This window comes from Passer montanus, unplaced genomic scaffold (genome assembly GCF_014805655.1).
Source record: "Passer montanus isolate IOZ18808 unplaced genomic scaffold, ASM1480565v1 scaffold10, whole genome shotgun sequence".
In the NCBI taxonomy this organism is placed as follows: Eukaryota; Metazoa; Chordata; class Aves; order Passeriformes; family Passeridae; genus Passer; species Passer montanus.
The window spans coordinates 25445169-25468628 of record NW_024356505.1 but is presented as its reverse complement, the minus strand read 5'-3'; the positions used below and the strand labels follow the sequence as shown (position 1 = coordinate 25468628).

At 35.5% G+C, this 23460-nt stretch overlaps 1 protein-coding gene across 1 annotated transcript in view; it reads right to left on the bottom strand.

Annotated features, from left to right (window-relative positions):
- PLXDC2 (plexin domain containing 2) overlaps positions 1-23460 on the bottom strand; it is a 251777-nt gene that overhangs the window by 61806 nt on the left and 166511 nt on the right. The window contains exons 5-7 of the mRNA XM_039709905.1: positions 13180-13302; positions 10243-10361; positions 1629-1728 (exon numbers count right to left, since the gene is read on the bottom strand). Coding sequence (XP_039565839.1) covers positions 1629-1728; positions 10243-10361; positions 13180-13302 — 342 coding nt within the window. The remainder of the gene's footprint in view (positions 1-1628; positions 1729-10242; positions 10362-13179; positions 13303-23460) is intronic.

Below are 23460 nucleotides of genomic sequence, written 5' to 3'. Positions count from 1 at the left end.
AACTACTGTAGCAGTAGCACATTTTATACTCCTTACCCACACTATAGTCTCACCTCTGCTAGCAGAAAGTGTCATGTGAAAAAAATAAATTATAGATATGCTGAAACCAGAAGCCTAGTAAGTAACTCTGCATTCATCCAAACCAATAGTATTTACTGGTAGTAAAACAAGGTGCTTGTCTGAAATATATCTACAAAAAGAAAAATTCAGATTTGAATAAAGACTCACATCTACCACATATTTTCCATTAAAAAGACGTAAATCTAATAGAAGTCCTTTAGCGTTGTTTTGTTATGGAGGCCTGATGTCAAAAGATATCATCCTGTTGCATCTCTTGGATAGAATTTCTCTGTGACTATTCTCATAAACCATTGATAGTCAATCAACATAATTTCCCCCTGAATCCATATTTGGAGCTCTTAGAAACTGAAGATTCAGAAATATTCAGATTATTTACTTGCAAATATCACTCACATTACTGAAATTTGTTGCCTCATTTCATTTGTTCTTAAACACTCAAAACCAATCCATGCAAACATAGGCACATCACAGCTAACTATCATACTTCAGAAAGAAATTTCTTGTCTATTAAGTGAAATCTTGGCATGCTACATCCTTCACACTACTCTGAGCTCACAAGTAACAAACAGTACTGAAATATTCCATATTCCCCAAGACAGGACATGTAAGGCAAAGGATTGATGCTCCCTCATGTTAAAGACTGTTTTATACATAATGAGATAGGATGAGCTGAGAGGCCAATAGCACTTGATTTTTCAGTGTCAGCCCCATCTGCTGTCTGTCTTACAGCTGGGCTGGATCAGGTCAGTCCTTGTGAGCATCACAGGTCTGACAGAGTTCACTTTAGGAGAATATGCCTGGAGCCAGCCCTAGGAGCCAGCTCCTTCCATCTGCACCCTGCTATTAGGGCTTCATCAAAAACTGATCTTAGTAAATTGTCTCTAAATATATAAGTAAACCCAGTAGACTTGAAAAGTGAGCATGTTGTCTAATGGCTAAACAACTTCAAAGGGTCTTGTACATAGTACATTAGAACACTGAGAAAATCACACTTGATTTCCTACTATTTGTTTTCAGTGAAGCCATGAAAAGTACAATTGAAGCCTGACAAAACTAAATGCCACCTGCAATACTGCTGCCATGATTATGTGAGCTCAAAATGTTGAAAAACTACGTCCTCTTTTTTCCTCTCACTAAAATGCATGTATGTGAATTTGAAATACAGAATAAAGTATCAAGAGCTTCCAGCCTGGATATTTTTGGATAGAAATTTTTTTTTTTTTCTGAACAGATTGCTTTTTCTTTACTATGGATATGAAAGCATGTTCCAGATAAAGTATGTTATAGAAAACCAAATTGAGCCAGTTGAGAGTTTAATTTGAAATTATTTGACTGGCCATTTAATTTTATTTACTTAATTTATCAGCTCAAAAGAAACAATGACAGGAAAAGCCACATTGGGAATTTTCAAGTAAATAAAATTACACTTGAATTAACAAGTTGAAATTAGCTAAGTGATTTGTTGTGGAGCTAATCATCCTTGATGGAATCAGCTTATAACAATTTCTCAGCCTCCAAACTATTCGCACCACTACAATATGACATACTGGGAATTTGCTGGATCCTGTGCACGACCACAAATGCATCTGAAAGTCCCACTTTCACTGGGTGGTTGGTTGAACTTATCTGTGTCACAGCGACAGGAATCTAAAAGACAAAACAGGAAGATATTACTGAAATATTGAACTAGAAAAAAAAGATCAAAAATAAAAAGCACTACCAAAATGTGGCAGTGTAACATAAAAGTCATACATAAATATTTTATACAGCATAGCACAAGAAAACAAACAAACAAAAAAAACTATTTGAAGATAGAAATCACTGGTTTTAATTTGTATTTTATCTCAGTTTTCTTTGCATTGTTTTTACATGAACTTTTAGAGGTGGAACAATTGTCAGTGACAAAGCAGAAAAGGGTAGTAACTTCCAGTAATTTATTTCCCTCAACTGAAGAAAAAGTGGGATGATGTGCCAGTACACTCAAGGATGAGGAGGCAATACCTTCTGTCTACTGTTGAACACAAAAACTGTGAAAGTTCAGCTTGGGATGAGCATTTAAAAACTTGTGGCTCAGTTAACTTGCACTGAAAACTGTGAATTTTTATCTGTAAAGAGTTCTGACAGAATGATAATGGTTACATGGTTGCATGAAAACAAATGGGTAACATGGTTGTATGAAAACAAATCTCAGGTTTGATTCCATTCTTGGGACAAGATTGCAGTTTTGGCTGATACTTCTATATAGATATAATAGGACTAAAATTTTTTGAGATGTTTGATTTAGTGACATGTAGCATTTCTTCAATATTAATATAGTTAAATAGATTGACTGGTCACAAAAAGCAGCCATCACTAAAGGAGCAGCTCAGACTGACAGTGTGCCTTAACAGCATTCAAAAGTTCTGTCCAAGACTGAGAGGGAAACATAAATTTACTGCCTAGCAGTTCTCCAGATAGCACTAGCAGAGTAAAAATAGTGAAATGCCTGGATCAATTAGCAACACTAGACATTGTAAAAAATGCAAAGATATAATACAGACAAAATAGTGCAAGGTAGAGTCTGGGGACCATGGTGTAGGAAGCAGCAGCTCTAGAAGGAATCTCAGTATTGTAGTGGATGAACAACTCCAGCTGTCAGAGGAGACATCTCAGCAAGAAGAACTTAATTGATATGATATTTGGTTACACAAACAGTGAAATATAGCCAAGATGTGGGGTGACCATTTTACTTGCACCTGAAAATTAGATAATTGCTGATATATCACACAGACTTTGAAAGGATATATTTATTAAAAAGATGCCAAAAATTAAAAGAAGACAGATTAAAAGTGTCATAAAATATTTTGTAAACTTCTACAGTTCTCTGTAAATGCCATTAACAGAAGTGTTATAGATGTTCTATGCATTTGACTTCTGGATGAAATACTGAAAAGCTGGTTAGATCACCACAAAAAAGTACCACAAAAGGCAGAAATTACTCAGGGACTAAAGAGTTTTTTATTCTAGCACAGAAGGATATAGCCAGCAGTTGGAAACTTCAGGCAGATACCTTAGGAGTAGAATAAGCCATAGCTTTCTATGAGCAATTATGACTTTCTGCCAGTCACTGTTTTCAGATATCTTATATTTGGATATCTTACTTTTCAAAGCTGCCCTTCAGTTAACCAGAAATTTCTAGGCTGAAGACAGATGGAACTGGATCAAGTGTAAGAAATTGAGATACCAGGTATTAGTTTAGCTAACCCAATAGCTTGCTCTGGCCTTACTTGTGTAAAACTACAAAAACTGTACAGTTGGCCAACATTTTTCACCTAGCAGAAAAATGCTGAATTAAAAAGCTCATTCATCCAGTGCTTAGGGTTCAGTTCTGTCTATGTGACAATTAATAGCATGATTTCTGGCATTTGAGTTGAGCATCAGTAGTTCTCCTTGTTCCCAAAATACCTTTTAGTTTTGCTTTTTCCTATTAACACTGGTAAGTAAGTTCTGGTGAATTAAACATTGTCATAAATTTCTGTTCCTTTTACTTAATTTAGTGACTGTTTATTTGGGGTTCTTGCACACATGATCTGGTGTGGTATAAAAAAGGCTTGTGGCATGTTGTCAAAACAACAGGAAAAAGAAAAAAGAAAACTGGATTGCAAACACTGCTAGAAATACATCAGCTTAAATTTGGCTTATATCAGCTGAGCTCAGATGCAATTATTGGATAATATGACAGAAGAAGGCCAAAAGCCATATTTTCAAATTCTTCAAAATAAAAGACTCACTAAGTTCAGAACTAAGTCTATAAATTTTCTGCAGCATGAAAGCTTAAACAAAATAAGGGCATTATTCCTAGTCTCAGAAGACTGGAAAGAAAAAACTTACATTAACTATCAAAGAAACTGTCTTAAAGGATTTTGAGGAGGATATTCTAGACAACCTATTGAACGTTAAATTAGAAAAAGCACTGATGAGGAGGATACAATGACTTTCTCTTCAAAGTTAGAGAGGAAACAGCAGTTGAATGAAGGACACAGAGTGTATTTGGAATTGGAATTAGTAAGCACTGATGAGGAGGATACAATGACTTTCTCTTCAAAGTTAGAGAGGAAACAGCAGTTGAATGAAGGACACAGTATTGGAATTGGAATTAGTTGATTTGTGACAAAAGATGCTGGCAAAATTGTCATCTTAAGGCATAAATTGTGTCAGATGCATGAAAAGGATTATAATAATTTGTATCATGTGAATGTAAATCAGAAGTTGCACTGTGGCCTTCTCAAAAAAGACTCTTTTTTTTCTTTTTAGTCTAGTGCCTTTTCATTTTTTTATTGTGAATATTTTGATTACTGAACAATTTGCATATTTCCCTCAAAAATTCTGAAAAAAGCAAGCTGTTTAATTTTTTGTTTTGTTTGGTTTGGTTTTGTTTTGCTTCTGGGAAGGAGTGATGAGTTCTTGCAGTACTAATGCCACAAGTGAGTGTTTTGGGTATTTTATTATTTTATTTTATTTATTTTATTTTTAAAGAAACTATTTTCATTACAACCTGGTTCAGACCTTGAAAGTTAATAAAATTATGAATTACTCAGTGATTTGTGGTACTAAAACAGGATGCATGCAATAGCCAAGTTGAACAGAAAATATATAGAAAAACTTCAAGAGAATTTAGAAAAACTTAAAGCAGACACAACAAAGTATTTTGCCAAAAGCCCTGCAGGTGTCAATACTCCAGTACTGAGCATTCTACTGAGAGCAAGGAACTTTCTGAATCTTTTCTAAAACAAATAAGAAAGTGGTAGGGTCCAGTCTAACAGAAGCAGCAGCCAACAGTTTGGCTACATGTTTTAGAAACAAGGCTTAGAATCAAGAACTTCTGTATGATCAAAAAAGAAAAATTAAATTAGCATAGTCAGCTCTTCAAACTGAAGGGCAGCCTGTGTGAAACAGTCACACAGTCAGAAATGCAGTCAAAGTAGAAGGCAATCCACAACCCAGGAACACTCTTATTCTCCTGAAAAACTACAGTGTCATTCTATCTGTATTTACAAAAACATATATTAATTTTTAAGGTGTGGAAAAAGAAATTGGTAATGTGTGTATGGCTTGCCATATTACAGGTGAAATCTTTTGCATGAGATGTCAAGATAAAATGAGTTTTACCATATGCTATCTGATTAGGAAACGTTCCCTTCTGACAGAAAGCTTGCAGTACATATTAAAGCAAATTACGGAATATTACAGCAAAGCATAGATAGCAACCAGAGAGCTGCTCTTCTGGATTTCTCACCTGAATGGCAAGATAAGTCATAACAGGCTGACATGTTAAATGGTTGAGCAGAGAACTAGGAACCTGCAAGTGATTGCTAATGGTTGGCAAGGATTTTACAGCATTACCTTAGAATGGATTTTAGCTAGAATAATTTTAAACCATCTGTTAGCTCTACCACAGAAAAGGTGATATTTTGTGTTGTACAAATCACCAGTTTATGAATAAACTTCCCACACTAGCACTGAGGTCAATAATATCTATATTTTGGATTATATAGTTCAACAGTAATTTAGAATTTATGCTGAATTCCATGTATCATTTGGATCTGCAATCTAGACAGTATTTATCATGAGACTTCTCAAATTTTATTATTTTAAACTGTGAGGTCATATCAGAATCTTATTCTTCAAAAAAGGATAAAATCATGGCCTCTAAACTTATTCTGAAGGAGGTGGTAAGCAGGTTGCAACTACTGCCCCACTTCAAAACTGAGTCAAAGATAAGAGCCAAAGTATGTTGCAAAATAATAATAATTAGGAACACAATAATAGTGTTTATATAGGGTTTTCATTGCCAGTTTCCTAAGTATTAATTAGCCCACAGGCTAAACTGCATAAAAATCAGGAGTTTTAATTTATATTAATTGACCATCTCAAAAATAAAAAATAATTTCCCTGTCCGTGTTTTTGATAACAATAAAAGAGGTAAAGATAGCATGTTGGGATGATAGGATTTTTTAAAATTTCATTTTTTGTGGTTTTTTTTTGTTTGTTTGTTTGGGGTATTTATTTGGCATATTTTAATTTTTTTTTTTTTAGTTTTCAGGAAACAATAACAAGGTTTGAATTCTCATTACAGAAATCATGGTATTTCCTTTAATGCCAGGCAGGGGCATGAATTTTATTTAAGTGTTAGCACTAAATAATTTTAATTTAATTCTATCTCCTTCTTAGAATAGAAATTCATTCTATTACAAGCCTCTTTTAGAACTATTTTCCAAACTCATGTATTGGGCAATTTTGATCAAATATTTTAACTTTAACAATGGCTTCTGGATGACTACATAAATAGAGAGTCATTATGATTTAAATGAACAAAGAAAGCCTTCTCCAGTGATATTAAGAAAAATATCCTACACAATTAACAAGACCTATGAAACCATTGCCTAATTTGTTCTGTATTAATCCTAGATAAAAAAAAAGAAATAAATATTACACTAAGGAACATTAGCTCTAAGCATTAATGGGGAAAGACTATATAGAATAGTTATTTTGTTTAATAAGAAGTGAAACTCTTGAGAATTGAACTTTGGTGAAATTTAGAACATAAGAAATGAGTATTCACTACTAATACATAAAAAGCATGCCTTTGCCAAAATTCTTCTTCATTCCTGTGTTCTGCTGGCTTGTTTGCACTGTAATGTATTTCATATGTAGTAGAGGTACACCAGTAAAATTTTCATGCCAGCTGATGTTTCCTGACATATCAACCATTTGCTAGAAGAGTGTTGGTACAAGCAAAGTGACATTTAAAATGGAAGGTGCATGCACTGCAAAAGAAGTCAATTGCTAAATAAATGAATATTTTATTTGCTATAGGACCTTGTTATATTTCAAATTGTTTTTACATTTTGAAAATTTGACCATACAGCTCCTTCTCCTAACAATTAACTCTTCTGAAAGATATTCTGATGTCTCCATATTTGTCTTTTCTAATGGTTCTGCTCCTTTTTTATTTTTATTTTTTTTAATTTTGGATAAAAATCACAAATTTCAGGTTGCTTTCTACTGGGGAAAACAACAGAATGCAGAAGATTGGGCAGAGCAACTCCTTTGGCATTCAGCAAACCTCTGCTGGGATCTTGTCTTGGTGGTCAACATCAGGTTTATAAGACAGCAAACCTAATTTGGGAGCAGGAAGAAAGGGAAAAAAAAGGGACTCTCAAACTGTTTGAATAAATAAGAAATAAAAGGTAAAATTTACCTGAAGTGCCTTAGACATGAAAGTCCCTAGTTGTATCTGCTTTAAATGTATAATCAGAGTTATTTTAAAGGTAGACTCTTCTAGATAAATGCCTGGTGTCACCAATATAGAGTCCCTGTGGCATGCTTGATGAAGCTGCTGGCAACCTGTTTGCTGTATTTCTTACATGGTGCTCCAGCTTGGGGACTTTCAATGACAATGCCATGAAGACCTCTCAGATTTGCCATACATCACATGAACTGTGATGCTAAAATAAAATGGCACCAAAAAGACAGTAGAAATCTTGTGCAACTTTTAATTATGCTAGTGAGCACTTACACAAGTAATCTTACTGGAGTTAATGGGGCACCTGACAACATAACTCAGCAGCAAGAGATGGCTCCAGATGGAAGGACTTCCTCAGAAAGGAATGGATTCAGCACTGTAAAATAAATAAATTCCTAGCGAGGCTTATAAGCACTAGGACTAAGTTTAAAATGGTAAGTGACATGTTCTTTTCAGACAACTTGTATCTGATCAGTGGTTGGCAATTTTATTTAATTTTCCTCATTTAGATGAAAAGCTGAGGTAGTGGTAATGGAGTAAAGGCTGCAAATAAAGAGTGTAGTTGTCTAGGAATCTCAGTCTCAAAACCCATTCCCCAAGTAATTCTGATAGAATATACTAGTTGTAACTTTCTAAAATATTTAGAAAAATCTTTTGTCAAAAGATTTACAGATCATTAATACATTCCTATTACCACTTAAAAAAATCTCTTTCCTTAGTTGTGTGCAATAGCTTTAAAATAATGTTTGGAAATTCCATTCAGGACAGGAATAACTCACGAGAGGGGATGAGTTCAAAGATTCACCAGTAGCAAAAAGCACAATATTCCATTTGCAAATTCCAGTTTTCTGTCTCAAGATTAATGAACAGAACATTAATAACTCCTACCCACAAAAGCAATGTGGTTTTGGGGGAAGCTTCCAGTAGCGTAATGAAAGCAAGCAGCCTGTGCACTGTAGCTCAGAAATTGCTTATCCATGGATTAGATGTCATACTTCCCTGCAATTCTAGGAACCACTTGTGGTAAAGGAGTGGCCCATTTACTCCTCTTTTCCTAAATGAATAATGTTTTCAATTACCTGCCACTCTATATCATCATTTTCTTTTGTGCAAAATGTATGCCAGATGCTTTCAATTTAGAGCAGTAACCTCTATAACCCATATTGGATCAAATTTGCACAGGGCTAGATAGCAACAGGGAGTGCAGTGCATCTCATAACCAGGAATAGAAGTCTCCAGAAAATGTCACCATTTTAATGTCAGAATGCATATATAGTTCTTGACAAATTTATATTAAAACTATTATCCATCTCCACCTATCTAGGTCTTGAAGGCGGGAAATTTTGTGCAGTCTTTAGGAGTTTTTGCTTTTCTTTAAAAAGTTTTCAACAACAGGAGATAACCAAAGCTTTTAGTTCACACTCTTTTGATCAAGTACAATTGAGTTCCATGTTGTAAGCAGAGTAAAGCTTACATGAAGTTGGATTCAAAATGCAAATAAACTGCATTTTAATAGATGAAGACTGTAACCTGCACCTAACATTCAGAAAAAAACCTTGCATCAGGATGTCTTTTATAAGGAAAGGAAAGCCATGTACATGGGCATACCAGAAGTTTCTTGTTTCTACAATACTGATTCAGTAAGAATATCTTGCAGCAATCCTTCTCCAAGCTGCAAAGACATCTGTCTCAAGTGAAGGTATGACTGGTGCTAGCAGAAAAACCCAGATCCTTTCTAGCTTGCTGGTGAATGGCAGAGGAATGTTATTATTTCTGCTTCATTAAAGGTGCACAGCTACAACACAGGCATGAAAAATGAGTCTAAAGGCTCACAAGTGTTTCATAGCAGAAAGAGAAAAGAGTTTTCTCCAAGTCTGGACAATTGGTTGTATCACTCATTAGAGTTTCTTACTATAAGGAGAATAACAGAGTTGCATTTTGAAGAGAAAGTCGCAGTGTGCATGCCAAACAGATTAAAATAACAAAAAACCCACCCCAGAACAAAAAACCTAAACTGAGCAAAACCAAAATACAAACAAAAAAGAAGACATCATGTCGTCACTAGAGATTTAAGCTTGTCTACTTTGTCATTCTTATTTGCATGAATCAGAGAATCACAGAATGCCAGACTGAAAGGGGACCTCAAGGATCACCTGCTCCAACTTTTCTTGGCAAAAGCACTGAAATTCAAATATGCTACAGTTTCCAGAGCTCTAGCAACTCTAGGAAAAAAAAATCACTCAAAGCAACAACTGGAATTCTGAAACACTTGGAGAATGCACAAGAGTCCATTTAAGACAACATATTGGTGCTATGAAGGCAAACCAAATGGCCTCAATCTACGGAATTTTATCACCAAACAGATGGAAAACCTCAGAGCTAGCAATACAAACCAGTTATTTCTTGTTTAAAATATATGAACTTTGAAATACGTGAGTTTCCAGAAAACTACAGCTGCAGGAAATAGGTGAGATTTTACCAATAACCATTGAGTCTAGAGTATTTTGAAACATGTCAAGATTGGGTAGACTAATTGAAAAAATTAGATACTATCTTCAAAAACCCATGGGGAATTTACTAAAAGCCCAGGAGTTCACTGAATATTTAACACTCACAAACACCCAAAAAAGCCCAGTTGAAATCCAGGATTAGTACATTTGTGTCATGTTGAGATTTTTAAAGTCAATTATATGAACATCACTTTAATAATAATATATCATTTTCATCAAAATAGTGATCTTATAAGCAGTATAATGAAATTACCTTATATAACTGATCTTTCAAAAATTTTCCTTCCCCCATGAAAATGTAGGGAAATTCCTGACATGTATAAAGTAATTTGTCCACTTAAATGATAATTCTCAGACCAAACTTACTTCTTTGTAGCCGAAAATGATACGCCCATCATTGAGAAGGGTGGCCTGAAAAGTGAAACTCCCCAGGTTGTAATTATCCTGCAGATGTACATGGTCCCACTGGACAACTAGTGCTGTGCCTGTGAACCCCAGAGTGGGGGTAGAGAGGCAAAAGGAAGAAAAAATATGTGAGAAATATATTAACTGACTGTAGGAAAAGTACTTCACTGCAGTTACTTGAAATGAGAACAGTGATTTCTCTTTTTCTAGCAACGTTCAACTCCACACCTTGAAATGCCAAAGATATCACAAACACAAGTTGAAAAAGAAATTCTCTGAAATGTAGACACCACAGTGCCACACAAGCAACTCAACTACTGCTAAAGCAAGAGTGGTCAAATGTTTTGATCAATCTGTTTGAAATTGCACAAGAAATCAGCTAAAGGTAGGATCCAGTGTTTCAGGCATGCTGCCATTACCACTTCTCTGCAGTGGCATTCTTTACACTCTATACATAAATCCTGATGACTTTGAAATGTGAAGTGCTAATAGCATTCCCTGCTTAGTGAAAGTTATTATTTCAAGAATTCAGATTCTTCCATTAACTATGCATTAATTAATTTTTTTTCCCTGCATGGTGCAAGCCCTTGCTGAGGTTCTGTAAATTGAGAAATGTTAGGTGTTGGCAATAAATAAACGTAGTTTAAATCAAACTCACTGAGAAGTCACAGACGGGGTAAATATTGAGTCTGGTATGCAGAGATTCAGTTGCAAGAGACTTGTTAATATTCACAGGAGTTCACTGGCTGAAGATGCACTTACCACACTAAAAATATTTCTCGAGCAACTTGCATACCCTGTGAGCATATTTTACAGATGTTGAGACACTTATCATCAAAACTGTGTTTACTGAAAATAACATTTTCATCTTTACATGCCTTCCTCAAAAACTTCTTTTTTTGGCAGTAATGGCAGTTATGTGCTTTCATTCAGACTTTAATTTCCTTTCTTCCTAGAATGTTCATGATGGGTCAGTACATATTCAGCTCTATATATTCTTGATTTGTCCTTGAAAAATCTTTTGTTGCAGATCTGTGCTGCAACTGTCATGAACACATCTAGATGGGGTTGTCATGAAACTATGAGCATGCAAATTTTGGGTCCACACTGCACCAAGTCCAACACATTATTGTCCCTTGTGTTTTTCTGTATAGTAGATATTCATTAATTGTGCACACAGTACATTTTTTCCTTTGTGACCACATTCATTAACTACTTTTTGAATATTTATTTTATTGAATTAAATTTTAATTTAAAGGTAAAGTTATTACATTTCTTTTAAATGTAAAGTTATAACTTGTAATGTTATTAGAGCGCAATTCTTCTAGTCAGTCACTGAGCACTTCAGACCTATGTGCACCTCAGAACCCCAAGCTAAACTGGAAATCAGCTGCCACCCAAACTGTCCTTTCATTCCAGAGGCTTTTATGTAGATTTGTGTGTACCTGAGTTCCTTGGAGTTAGCTCCACCAGTGAGACTTTGATGGATCCCCACACTCTATGCTTTCCTACAACAGATGCTACTTTATGGCAGAGCACTTACTCATGGGGACAAAGCACAGATAAGTAAGAAATAAGGTGCTGAAAATACAATCTGCTCAGTTTCTTTTTACTTGTGTTAAGATAGAAAATTCTTTATCCTAAAGTCCATGCAGCTCAAAAGATGATGCATTGCACATGAAGAAGAATCCAAAATCTCAAAGAACTGTTCAACCTTGTAATGAAAGCCATGTGATACAGCCTGGTACACCTGGTGTGAAGACTGGAAGTCAGGACTATAATGAGAATTAGCAACATTTTCTCCAGAATCCTCAGATTCTTTAAGTAAAGATGACAAATCTCTGGCCAAAATGTTAAATAATTTACAATGTGAAAATTGTATCTTTTTCTATTTCAAAATTCTTCATGGAAGGAGTAGGATTTTCTCATGTAAGCATTTTATTGGATTTTTAACAAACAAGCATTGCAATGACTAGATTGTAAAGAAAGGTTATGACTAGATGTAAAAGATACAGAATACATTTTGATAACTTATCTAATAAATAAAAAATACTATTGGAAAGATGAAATGTTTTTGAACCTGCTGGCAATTTTTGTTTAAATTCACTATAAATAAGCATACATAAAATAGCACAGATGTATCCAAGACAATTTAGAAATCATGGATGTCATGACATTAATTCACTATACTAAATTCTCTAAGTTTTACCTGTCACTGTAGCTGATCACTAAAGGCCTGAGGTAAAGCACCAGGTGCTTTTAACCACGTTGGGTATGTTTCTAAAATATTGATTACAACTGACTTCAAGAGAAAAATACCCACACATTCAAGGGCTTTGAAACTTCTCACAGAGTTTCAAGTGCAACACTGCATCTTGCCTTTTCCTCTTTCAATCTTTTTTACAAGGAACTGTTGAGAACTCGTGGTGTAGATGAGTGTATTGGATTCCAATTCTGGGACTCCATGAACACTTAGTCATTGACAGGTTTATTAACCTTATCCCTGCCCTGCTTCTGTGTACTCTTGCTATTGCACTCCACAAATGCTATTTTCATTTTAGGTAGTGGACAGATGGTATCCACTATAAATACTCTGAAGTAACACTTTGAATTTACACTGTTATATAAGACAGATTTTCCCTTCTAAAACTGATAAAATGCATTGCTAGTTTGAGTTTATGTACTCCAACACCCAGATGATATCTACTCAATTAAGAAAAGGCATTATTAATTCTTTACTGTATGCTAAATGAATAACTGCTTATAGATGTCAAGTCACATGCTCTATACAGCCTCTAAATTAAAAACAAAAACAAAAAATCCTCAATGCTTCCTTCTGAAATAGTTATTTAGAAAAATAAGAGGAGCCAAGAGATACAGAGAAGGACTGCTACATACCATTATCAAAGTATCTGACTGTTGAATTTCTTGACACACTGGGGTCAAAATTTGCCATTAAGGGTGCAATATATTGAGTAGCTGTTAGCATTCGATGCACAACTTCTCCAGTATATATGAAACCTACAATAAAAAATAAAAATTGAGACCATTTCAGTAAATTCTGAAAATATTTTAATAGAATGGCAGGTTGAATCAGGCATTGCCAGAGCATTAAAGGGTCTTCTGAGAGAAATTGATCCCACCACAAATTTTATAGTGAATTAAATAAGAGCTAAAATTTCAGAAAAACATCTGTGATGGCTGCCAGAAAAACAAGATCCAAAATGAATAATGGAACAAATAGTTCAAGAAGGATTTTACAGAAATAAAAACAGTGAAAACTCAAGGAAGAATAACTACAGTTAAGAGCAAAATGCAATTACGTGGCACTATGAAAATAAGCCATTTACCACCAGGCATATTCCATAGTGCTTTCTTCCATACTTTCCAAAAATCTGCAGTTTATTTTGCTCATGCAATTTGTGACCTCCTTTAAAGTTAGTCTAACCCTTTTTCATATTTCTAGAGACACAGAGTAAGGGACTATTTCATACTAGAGGTGACATCCTTTAAAAAAAAAGTCAGACGAAAAGTGGAACAGACAGGACTTTTTCAGGTTTATGAGGCAAACAACACTTCTACAACATTCTCTGCTGTGTCAGGTCTCACTAGTCTGTCCTATTTATCCCTGAATCGACAGTACTCCTCAGATCAATAGTGGGCCTCTTTCATCTGAAGTGCTCATCCAAAACCTCTTACTGGTTTGGAACTGGAGTCCTTCCTTTGAAAGAAGACCAGTCATCTATGGTGAATACAGTAATTCTGCAGTTTTCTTCAAAGCAAACATCAATGTATTTTAATGGCAAGAACCTCCTTCTATTTTAAACAATAAATGGTCTACAAATAAACCTGTGTTGTTTAGGTTTGCCAACTCCACTTCAACTGGCTAATGGAACTAATTATTTGAAGTGCCCAGATGAAAGCTTGATTTAAAAACTCACATTGGCCTAATTAGTCCTTTTGTTACCCCTTGCCTTTAAGTTGATTTGAGCTGCAGACAGATCTTCAAAACTGATGTTTGCATATTACCTCTCCTCCTAGTGTTTAGCAGAGGGTGTCTTATTTTGCTTTTTCTACTTCTATTGATTCAATGAAGTATATTCCAACAGCAAACATCTCAACAAGAATAATATTAGAGCTGAAAATTTTCTAACATAAAAAATATTATTAGAAAGACATAGCTAAGAAATACAATTGTTTACTGGAAAATTATAGCATTATTTTCAACATTAATTATGCTGGTTTGTGTTTCCTTTTCCATTTTCAATCATATTGAGAGTCTCTCTTCCTCTACAAAACCCTTCACTGCCAAGGCCAAGAGCACATTTCTTCTTAGCTTCAGCACCATGGCAATACAACATGTGATGAAGTAGCCTATAAATATAACTCTAAAACATGATTGTGAAATTCCAGAACCAAATACGAACCTGATCAAAACTGCTATTAATGTACAGTATTAAAAACTGTTAGTGTGCAACCTCACTTTCTTAACAATATCTCCATCTTAACCAGTGTGAGATGAGAGGGTTCATTAACAGATTTGTTTTATATGATATAGGCAATCTTTGAGTGCATGAAAAAATAAGTTTCTCTAGTGCTTTAGGCATCCATCTACTCCTGTACTTTCCTGAAATACACAGTTAAATGCTTGACAGCTGCTCATGGAACTAGTTCAAGAAGTCATAAGATGCTATAAACAAACAATGTGGTTCTCTGGAGTAATTCTCCTGCATGGCTACTTATAGATAATATCTTGCTCTGTGAAGTCAGCTCTTGTGGTGGTGATAGGGGGCCTAAGAAAAAGTTAAGTGTGGGGAAAATACAACAAAAGATTCAGTTGCAAAGATTTGGCATCTGACAAAGGGGTGAACTAGGAATTGAGATTTTTTTTTTCTTAATTTAAAACATATCTGTGTATTAAAAATATACAGTATTTTAATATCTGGGCACTCACTAATGACTAAATTAGTTCTTAGGATTAAACTAAAACTTTTTTTTTTTTTTATTAGGGGCAGAGGGGGAGAGACTGGAGAGCAGATTCCTCCAATTGAATATATAAATACCACTTTTCTCTTTTGATTATTGATAGGGAGAGAGAAACACCAGTTTAGAAAGAGAATCTGCCCACACATATTTACAAGTCTTTTATAAATGTGAGCTTTCAGAATGTACAAGTGTGGCTGATTTTACGCTATTACTTATTTTAGGATAGCCAAATACCTTGCCAAAGTATAGTCCCTGAAAGGCATTTTTACTATTTCCTGCTTATTAGTGTTTGCTTCTAAAATGTCATTCCCTTGATAAATAATCCCTTATGCTTATTTAGACATTTTTAGTAAGCATTATTACACAGAATTCTATTTCATGCTATGTGCTGCTTATTATCCCTGTGGACACCTGCACATATATTTTAACACAGTTGTGGGTAGGTCTATAACCTTGAAACCATTCCTCAAAAATATTTTGAAGACAATACAAACAAAACCTTTGAATCCATATTCGTACATTATAATTAGCCTTAACAGTTCAGTACTTATTCATCCCTTGCACAATCATCCTGCACTTACACAATTTCTCTTTCATGCTTCCATCCCATTTACAGTATAAATGTCACCCTTATAACTAATAATGAGTCAAACACAATAGGAAAAGAAAGGACTCAATTGTGCTGGAACACTTAACTAAGTAAATCAGCCCAAGTAATTAGTAACCACACAGCGTATTTCGAAGTATTTGCCGGATGCAGCTCTACTATAGACAAAAATGGAAAGCAGGAGGTGGATGATAGCTGGGAAGCAGGCAGGCCTTGCATGAAGATCATTCTAATGAGAACTCCAGTCAAGCATCAGAACAACTTGAAAAGAAACACAACATCATTTCAAATCATCACAGAGATTCACAAGATGAAGTCACCATTGACCATGGACATTTTATCATTGCAACTATGGCTTAAAAAGAGCAGCAAAAGTAAAATTAACTTACTCTGGAATAGAATTCCACAGAAAATTGGCTTATGTTATCTATGACCTAATTTTCTGACAATGCTTAATGCTTGTGGTTGATTCATTTAGTCAAGGAAGAATTTTTCAGACCTGCAATTTCCTGAACCACGTAATCTCTCCTTTGTGGGAGGCACTGGTAGAGCTCTTTTCCAAAACTCTCCACAAACACTATACCTAGAAGCATAATATGCTCCTAAATACTAACATGAAGACAAATAGGGAAAAGTGCCCAGCATTTTGTAAGTCTAATATGTAAATATAAATTTAGCTAAAACTAAGGCTGAACTAATACTAAAACCATTTGTGAATCAAGAAGAGTATACTTCTAGTTCTCACAGTCTACAAATTTACACTCACACAAACAGGGAAAGAAATATATATTACCACTTAAGCATGAAAGCACAGTCCCACTTGTTTCAGGACCCTGACTTGATTTAAAAATGCATTTTATGCCTATATTTACCCATTCCAAAATATGCTTATCTGTTGCATGCTAACATATCAAGTTTACAAATAAAATTTAATGTACAAGGTTACAACACACTGCACATCAGATTTCTGTGATTTCCTTTTTTATATTCTTAGCTGTGCACAAACTCAGTATCGCTTAGAAAGTTTTTTGGCAATGTTTGCCAACAGAATGACAAAACATAGTTTCATGGTAGCACAGGCAATGAGTCCCTTGGATTGTGTCTAAAGAGATGGTAGGATATGGGATATGCAGACAACAATAACAACCAAAAAGAATTATCTAGGTTGATAACCATCTTCTAAGCTGCCTGACAACAAACATGTAAGATAAACCCTTGTCTCTCTCTGTGGTGGGTTGACTTTTGCCATATGCTCCCTTGTCTACCCAGCTGCTCTCTCACAGCCCTTCCTCAACAGGATAAGGGGACTAAATAGAATGGAAGAATGTGTGTGTTCAGACACAAACAGGGAGAACACTTGCCAATTGCTGTCATGGGCAAGAAAGAACTGACTTGGGGAAAGTTAATTTAATTTGCTGCCAGATAAAATAGGTTTGCATGGTGAAAAAGACAGATTAAAACACCTTCCCTCCACCCCTCCCTTTTTCCCAGGCTTAGTTAGTGTCACTCTTTTATTCCCAAATCCTCTATCTCCTCCTCCCCACTGAGCAGTGCAGAGGGATGGGGAATGTGACTTGTGGTCAGTTCATAACACTTCATCTGTGTCTGTCCTTTTTCCTCTCATTTTTTTCCTATTCCACCACAGATCTTTCCCATGGTCTGCAGCCCTTTAGGATAAACCGGCTCCATTGTGAGCACTCCACAGCTCACAATGTTCCTCCAGGACATTTCCACCTCTCCAGGGTGGGGTCCTCTGCAGGCTGCAGTGGATATCTGCTTCAGTGTGGCTCTCCCATGGTCCGGGAGGAAATACCTGCTCCAGCCTGGTCTCCTTTACAGATGCTTTGTAAAGGAGACAACCTCCTCCCTCTTCTTTTCTCTCCTTGGTGTTCACAGTGTTTTTTCTCATGCTTTTTGCCTCACTCCTGACACTGAAGTGCAACATTTTTTTATACTTTCTTAAATAAGCTCCCCTAGAGGCGCCACCAGGGCTCAGCTGTCCCCTACAAGGGATCTGTCTCTGGCTGGTAAAGGGCAGTCCCCCACCTCCTTCCACAGAGGCAGTCACTCTGCTGCCTAAACATTACCACAATCCCTAATACACCTTAAACTTAATTCAGTATTTTTATTTTTTAATGTACATCATATTTTATTTTGTATATCAACTGTTTTACCGAATATGTAAAAACAACATTATTTACCTGAATTAATGGAATGTCTGGTTTCTCGTTAAGAGTTTTTAAAATGTATTTATTTTTAGTTTAGTTATTTTCTAGTAGAAAATAGGTGGAAAGTTGCAGATGAACAGCACTTAATGTACCAGTCTTACCCTCAGTAATTGTTAGCTCTTGCCCAGATCAGGTTACTCAAACTATAAAATATCTTTTGTCTTCAAAAAAGAAAAAAAATATTCTGGAAAAAAGAAAATGAGAGAGCAAAAGAACCATTCTGTCTGCTGGCAGTAAATAACAGCAGTGAAATAAGTTGACAAATTATACCTTCAAATGCTAGCCATGTCATTGCTAGCATAAAGAGCACAAAATTTATTATTCATTGATCCAGAGATGCAAGTTTTCTCTTTTGTTGAAAGTCCAGGGGGATGTAGGATTTTTTTGAAATTATTTTGATTAATGCTGCTGAGAATTTTGACTTGCACTTAATTTTCAGGATGTTTCTTATTTTACATCTCACTGTTTCTGACATACCGCATTTTTATCTTAGATTCTTTTTCTTCTCCTCAACAGTAACAGTAAAAAACCTGATGAACCTATTCTTGTTTCTGGAAATAAACTACACAAGAGACATTTACATGTTTGATGGCAAGATATGGGGAAATAAAACATCAGAAGTAGTGTTGCCAATGTACTTATTTGGTGAAGCCGAAAAGTATTGCACAGGTGTATAAAGCACAGCCCACAAAACTTTGCACCGCATCTTTTTCAACTATGCTGAAATGGCTTTGCCTGTGCTTTTCCTGATATTTCTCCACCAACTATTTCTTTATGAAGTAAATTCAAGGATACGTTATGCTATGAAGCCTCTAAAATACATTGGAATGCTGAATTCTAGAAACAGATAATGCAATTTACTTTCACGCCTTGTCCTATATAGCCATATTAATTTTTCTTTGATATTTCAGTGAAGGAAGCTTTAAGTAATGTCATTTATCCCCAGATGGCTAATTTATTGTTATGTCTGTAGAAGAATTTTATCATCACTCTAATTGCATGAAGATCACAGTATAATTAAACAAAAGGATAACAGCAACTCCAGATCCCTCAGACAATCCATGAAAGTTAAATACCTTAATGAGCTTTCAAGATCAGTGTAAAATGAACCAATCTCTCATGCTATTTTATGATTTTTTTTTTCTAGCCTTCTGGGAAAAATGAATTAGAGAGAGATTATACATATTTTTTTGCTTTACTTTTGCTTGACTAGATTGAATGTCTAACCCATTTCTTCTGGCCTGAAAAAGCGGGCTATCGGAAAGCTAAACCCCAGAAGGCATGAGCATTACTGTTTTTCTTAATTTCATAACCTTACAAGGCTTTCTTGTGAGTCTGTGCATGAGGGTAAAAAGAAAAGCTACCCACAATTCTCCTACTCTTCTCTGTACTTCTGCGTTATCTTATGTAGATATTTAAAGGCCAGAAAATTGGTTTTTCACCATTATTTTTCCTGCTGCTTTGTTAATACTTAAAGCAAGCATTATCTGGAATATTTGGGAACGTGCAATGTGTGACATTGAGTAAATGTCAGTAAGTTTTCCAGCTTGTTTTAGTTTCCCTGTTACTCACTCTCTTTTTGAAAAGTATGTGATTAAGTGGAATATAATCTATTCTGATTAATATCCTATTCAGCTCAATGAAGGATTTTAGGGGATAATGCACCACAAAACTCTTCTAGGAGACGTTTTTCTTCTGAAAAACAATGCCACAAGACATACATTGTCAGGAGACTGTTAGATGCCACTAGGTAGAACATAGGAGCAAGAGGACTTCTAGGAAAGGACAATGATGGAATGCAGAGAACTTGCAAATATAATTGTAACTGAAGTATCTCTTCATATACTTTTAATGACTCTAAATTGCAATGCTCTCAACTTCAGGAGAAAGAAACCACAATGTTATTTGGAGTCTAACGGTTTGTATCTATTCGTCTCTGATCATACTTCCTTAGAGAAAATTCTTGGAAAGAGGCATGAAATACTTTATCTACTCAGTGAGACACGACCATGCGATAGCTCCCAAGAGCCTCTCAGCTTCAGCCAAACAAAGACCATCACAGTTCCTAGACAGGCTGGAACCAGAGAAAAGAGGCTGACAGGAGGATTATCTCACTTAGGATAAATATCTTAGCAGCTGTGTCATTGTAGTAACTTTGGCGCTGCTGAATCCTTGGAAGAGGCTTGAATAGAGCTGTTAGAGGAAAATCTAATTTTGCAGTCTCTTTCTGGTACTCTGCAGTCCATTTCTGCTATTTACTGGTTGGGTAAAACATCTTCATGCCTGAACAGATCTTGTCACCAATAAAAAAATTTGGATGGTACTGGATGATTTTTGGATGGTGTTTTAATGTTTGTAGACATTTAATATAATTGGGGAGGGAGGATGGGTTCATGTTTGAATCAAACTGTTGTAATATCAATACAGATTTTTTCTACTTTTGCTGCTGTCTCTCTCTTATATTGCTACAGAGTCTAATAAAAATAACTGTCATGAGCTTTTGTCCTTGCTCTGTTTATTCTCCTCTTTGTTCCAGCTAACTTTCAAAGTTATTTCTTACTTGATAAATCACAGGAAACTTGAATCATATGAAACACAGGAATTTAAAAAATAAAATTCTTTCAGTTTATGATGAAATCATTATTCTCCAATGTTTCAAAAAATTCAGTAAGAAAAAGAATAATAAAGTTTAGAAAAATTCTGAATGCCATCAAACTGTGTTGTCATTCATTCTATAAAAGTTTGAAGCAGGTTGCAGAACACAAAAATAAAATTTTTCAAATTTTAAAAATCCTGCTTTAAATTTATGCATAATAGAAGGATAGTTGGGTGAATGTCTGGGGTCTTACTGTAAGAAATCAATATTATTTGAAACATAACTTTGGGATTTTTATGTAGAGATTAATTATATAATAGTATTGCATTGCTTCTGTTAATCCTTCATAAACTACTTAAGCAAATCCCATGTATATAATATTCACATTCATGTAAAACAACAGCACACAGCATGTCAGAGAAGGCTGCAGAGGCTAACATGCAACATTAGAAAAGTTTCAGACACCACATTAAGTTACATTCCACATGTATACATAAAAAATAATACTGAAATAGCATATAATGAACATGGGTTTTATTCTATTGGGCATTCTTCAGAGGAGCATTTAGCTGTGTGTTCCTCTACTGTCAACATCCTGCCACAGCTGTGTGCTGTCCGATGCCTTGCTCTCCCACCACATTTTTTGGTGTTGCACACAAGTTCCAGAGAGGTGAGGCAGTGTGGGTTTGCCTCAAGCAGAACTATTCAGCAGTGAATGTACAGCTCAGAACAGTGAGAAAGAAGCTGGTAAATGTCCATGTACAACTTGGGCTTCAGGGGAGGCCAAGCTGTGTTTTTGTGTTCTGAAAGAGGTTCTTGCTCATGTGTGTTGCTCAGTTAAAGGTTATGTCAATATAAATATGTTATCCTGTTCTCTTGCTCAGCTCTGCATCCCTCCTGAGGGGACTCCAATGCAGCCACTGTAATGGAAAAGCAGTGGCTTTTCTAGCTCTGCCCCTTTCTGTCACTTCAGCCTGATGCACAGGACTGGGTACACCACCCATCAAATTTCACCACCAATTTATTTCTCATCTTAGTGAAATTAATGGCAGACAATACTTTGAATGGGGAACCTCTAACCTGGGTCAAAATTAAACAAACCCCAAACCAAACCTTTTTGATTAAGATCAGTTTGCTGGTCTATCTCTCCATGCAGGGGACAAACGTTGTGTAGGCAGTGAAGGTGGCAGGCTGGTGTGGTGAGGAGCAGACAACAAGATATGACTACAATATTCAACTAGATTTGTAGGAAACACACTGTATCCTGAAGCTGAGACAATTTTGGTCTCGTACATTCTTTGCCTCCTTTGTACACTTGTTACCTCCAATCATTTTGGGCTATGCTCTTCAGTTGTGGAGCTAATGTATGAAAACATCTGGCCTAGAACAACATGAGCAGAACTAAACAGAGAAAAGGCAAAAATCTAAGTGGGGAAAAACTAGAATATATTAGTCTCAGTGTTTAGAATTTGAGAATTAAATCACATTAGCTTTGGTAACATCAAACAAGCTTGTGTTTCCTCTCTTTTGCTACATTAGTTTACATTAAAGCAAATTACTTTACATGAAAGCACTGTATTGGTCTGTAATTAAAGCACACAAAAAAAACTTCTGCAAATAGGTAGGGAAATGGACAAATTTCCCTTTCATAAAGAGAAATATTGCCTGTATAAAGTGTTCCTGTATGATCTTTCAGTTTTATAAAATTTCAGCACTAAAGACCTTCAGGGTTTTTACCATCATGGTCATATACAACTTTGTAATGCATGATGGGGATGGGAAGATCAAAATGTCTTCCTCAGTGCCATTAATACAGGAAGATATTCACCCAGATCCAAAAAGATGAAGCTTTCTCTCTAAGCAATTAACTTAACAAAAGTCCCATAATGATGTCAGGAAAATCTGCACTGTCAAACTGGGTAATTACACTCGCATTTCAAATTATTTCTTTTAATTAAAGAAAAAGCTTTCCCTTATCTTCCTATTAGAACAGGACCTGTGCTGTATCACAGTTCCAAGTCCAAGGTTTTAATTATCTGACCCAAAAGAATAAAGGACAAAAAAAAATTTCAATACTAGTTTGAACTAAATGATTACAGGTCTGTCATGGGAAGTATACTAGCTTCAACTTGAACAAAAAGACTGAAATAAAAGTAACATCTTTATGGTTTTTATCTTAAAATAGTGGTTTTTTGACTGAATAAGGACTCTAAAGGGACAAGTGAAATGATTTCACTCATGGATATAAAAAAGTTATAAAAAAGTCTTTGGTACAATTCCAGAAGGTCTTAAAGTGTGGGTGCCCCCTTAAGAAAAAGCTGTGGTGAGCCTGTTTTGGAGTTGTGCTTGCAGAGGTTTAGGAGCACAAGGGAATTGATTTTTCCACCTGAAGATCTCAGACCTGTGATAACCCATCTTTTCCATGGAGTCAGAGTGAGAAATAGGCCATGGCTAGGCTGGGTGGCATGTAGCTGTATAGTTCAGCTTCTCATAGGCCTAAAAAGCCATCAGTAGGAAGCGGATTTGTTTGCAATCTCTGCAAAGCCCTTTAGCAAATACAGTTCTGCCTGGTCTCATGGCTGGTTCTAACAGGATGAAGTGTATTCATCAGTGCAATAGTGCACATACTGTGATGGATTGCCTGGGCACTCCCTTGTACAACATCAGCCCTGCCAGGGCAGCATGTACTAAGAGAAACATCAAACTGGGTTTGTTTCTGCACCACAGTAAAAATACATATAAAACCACATGGTTCATGTATT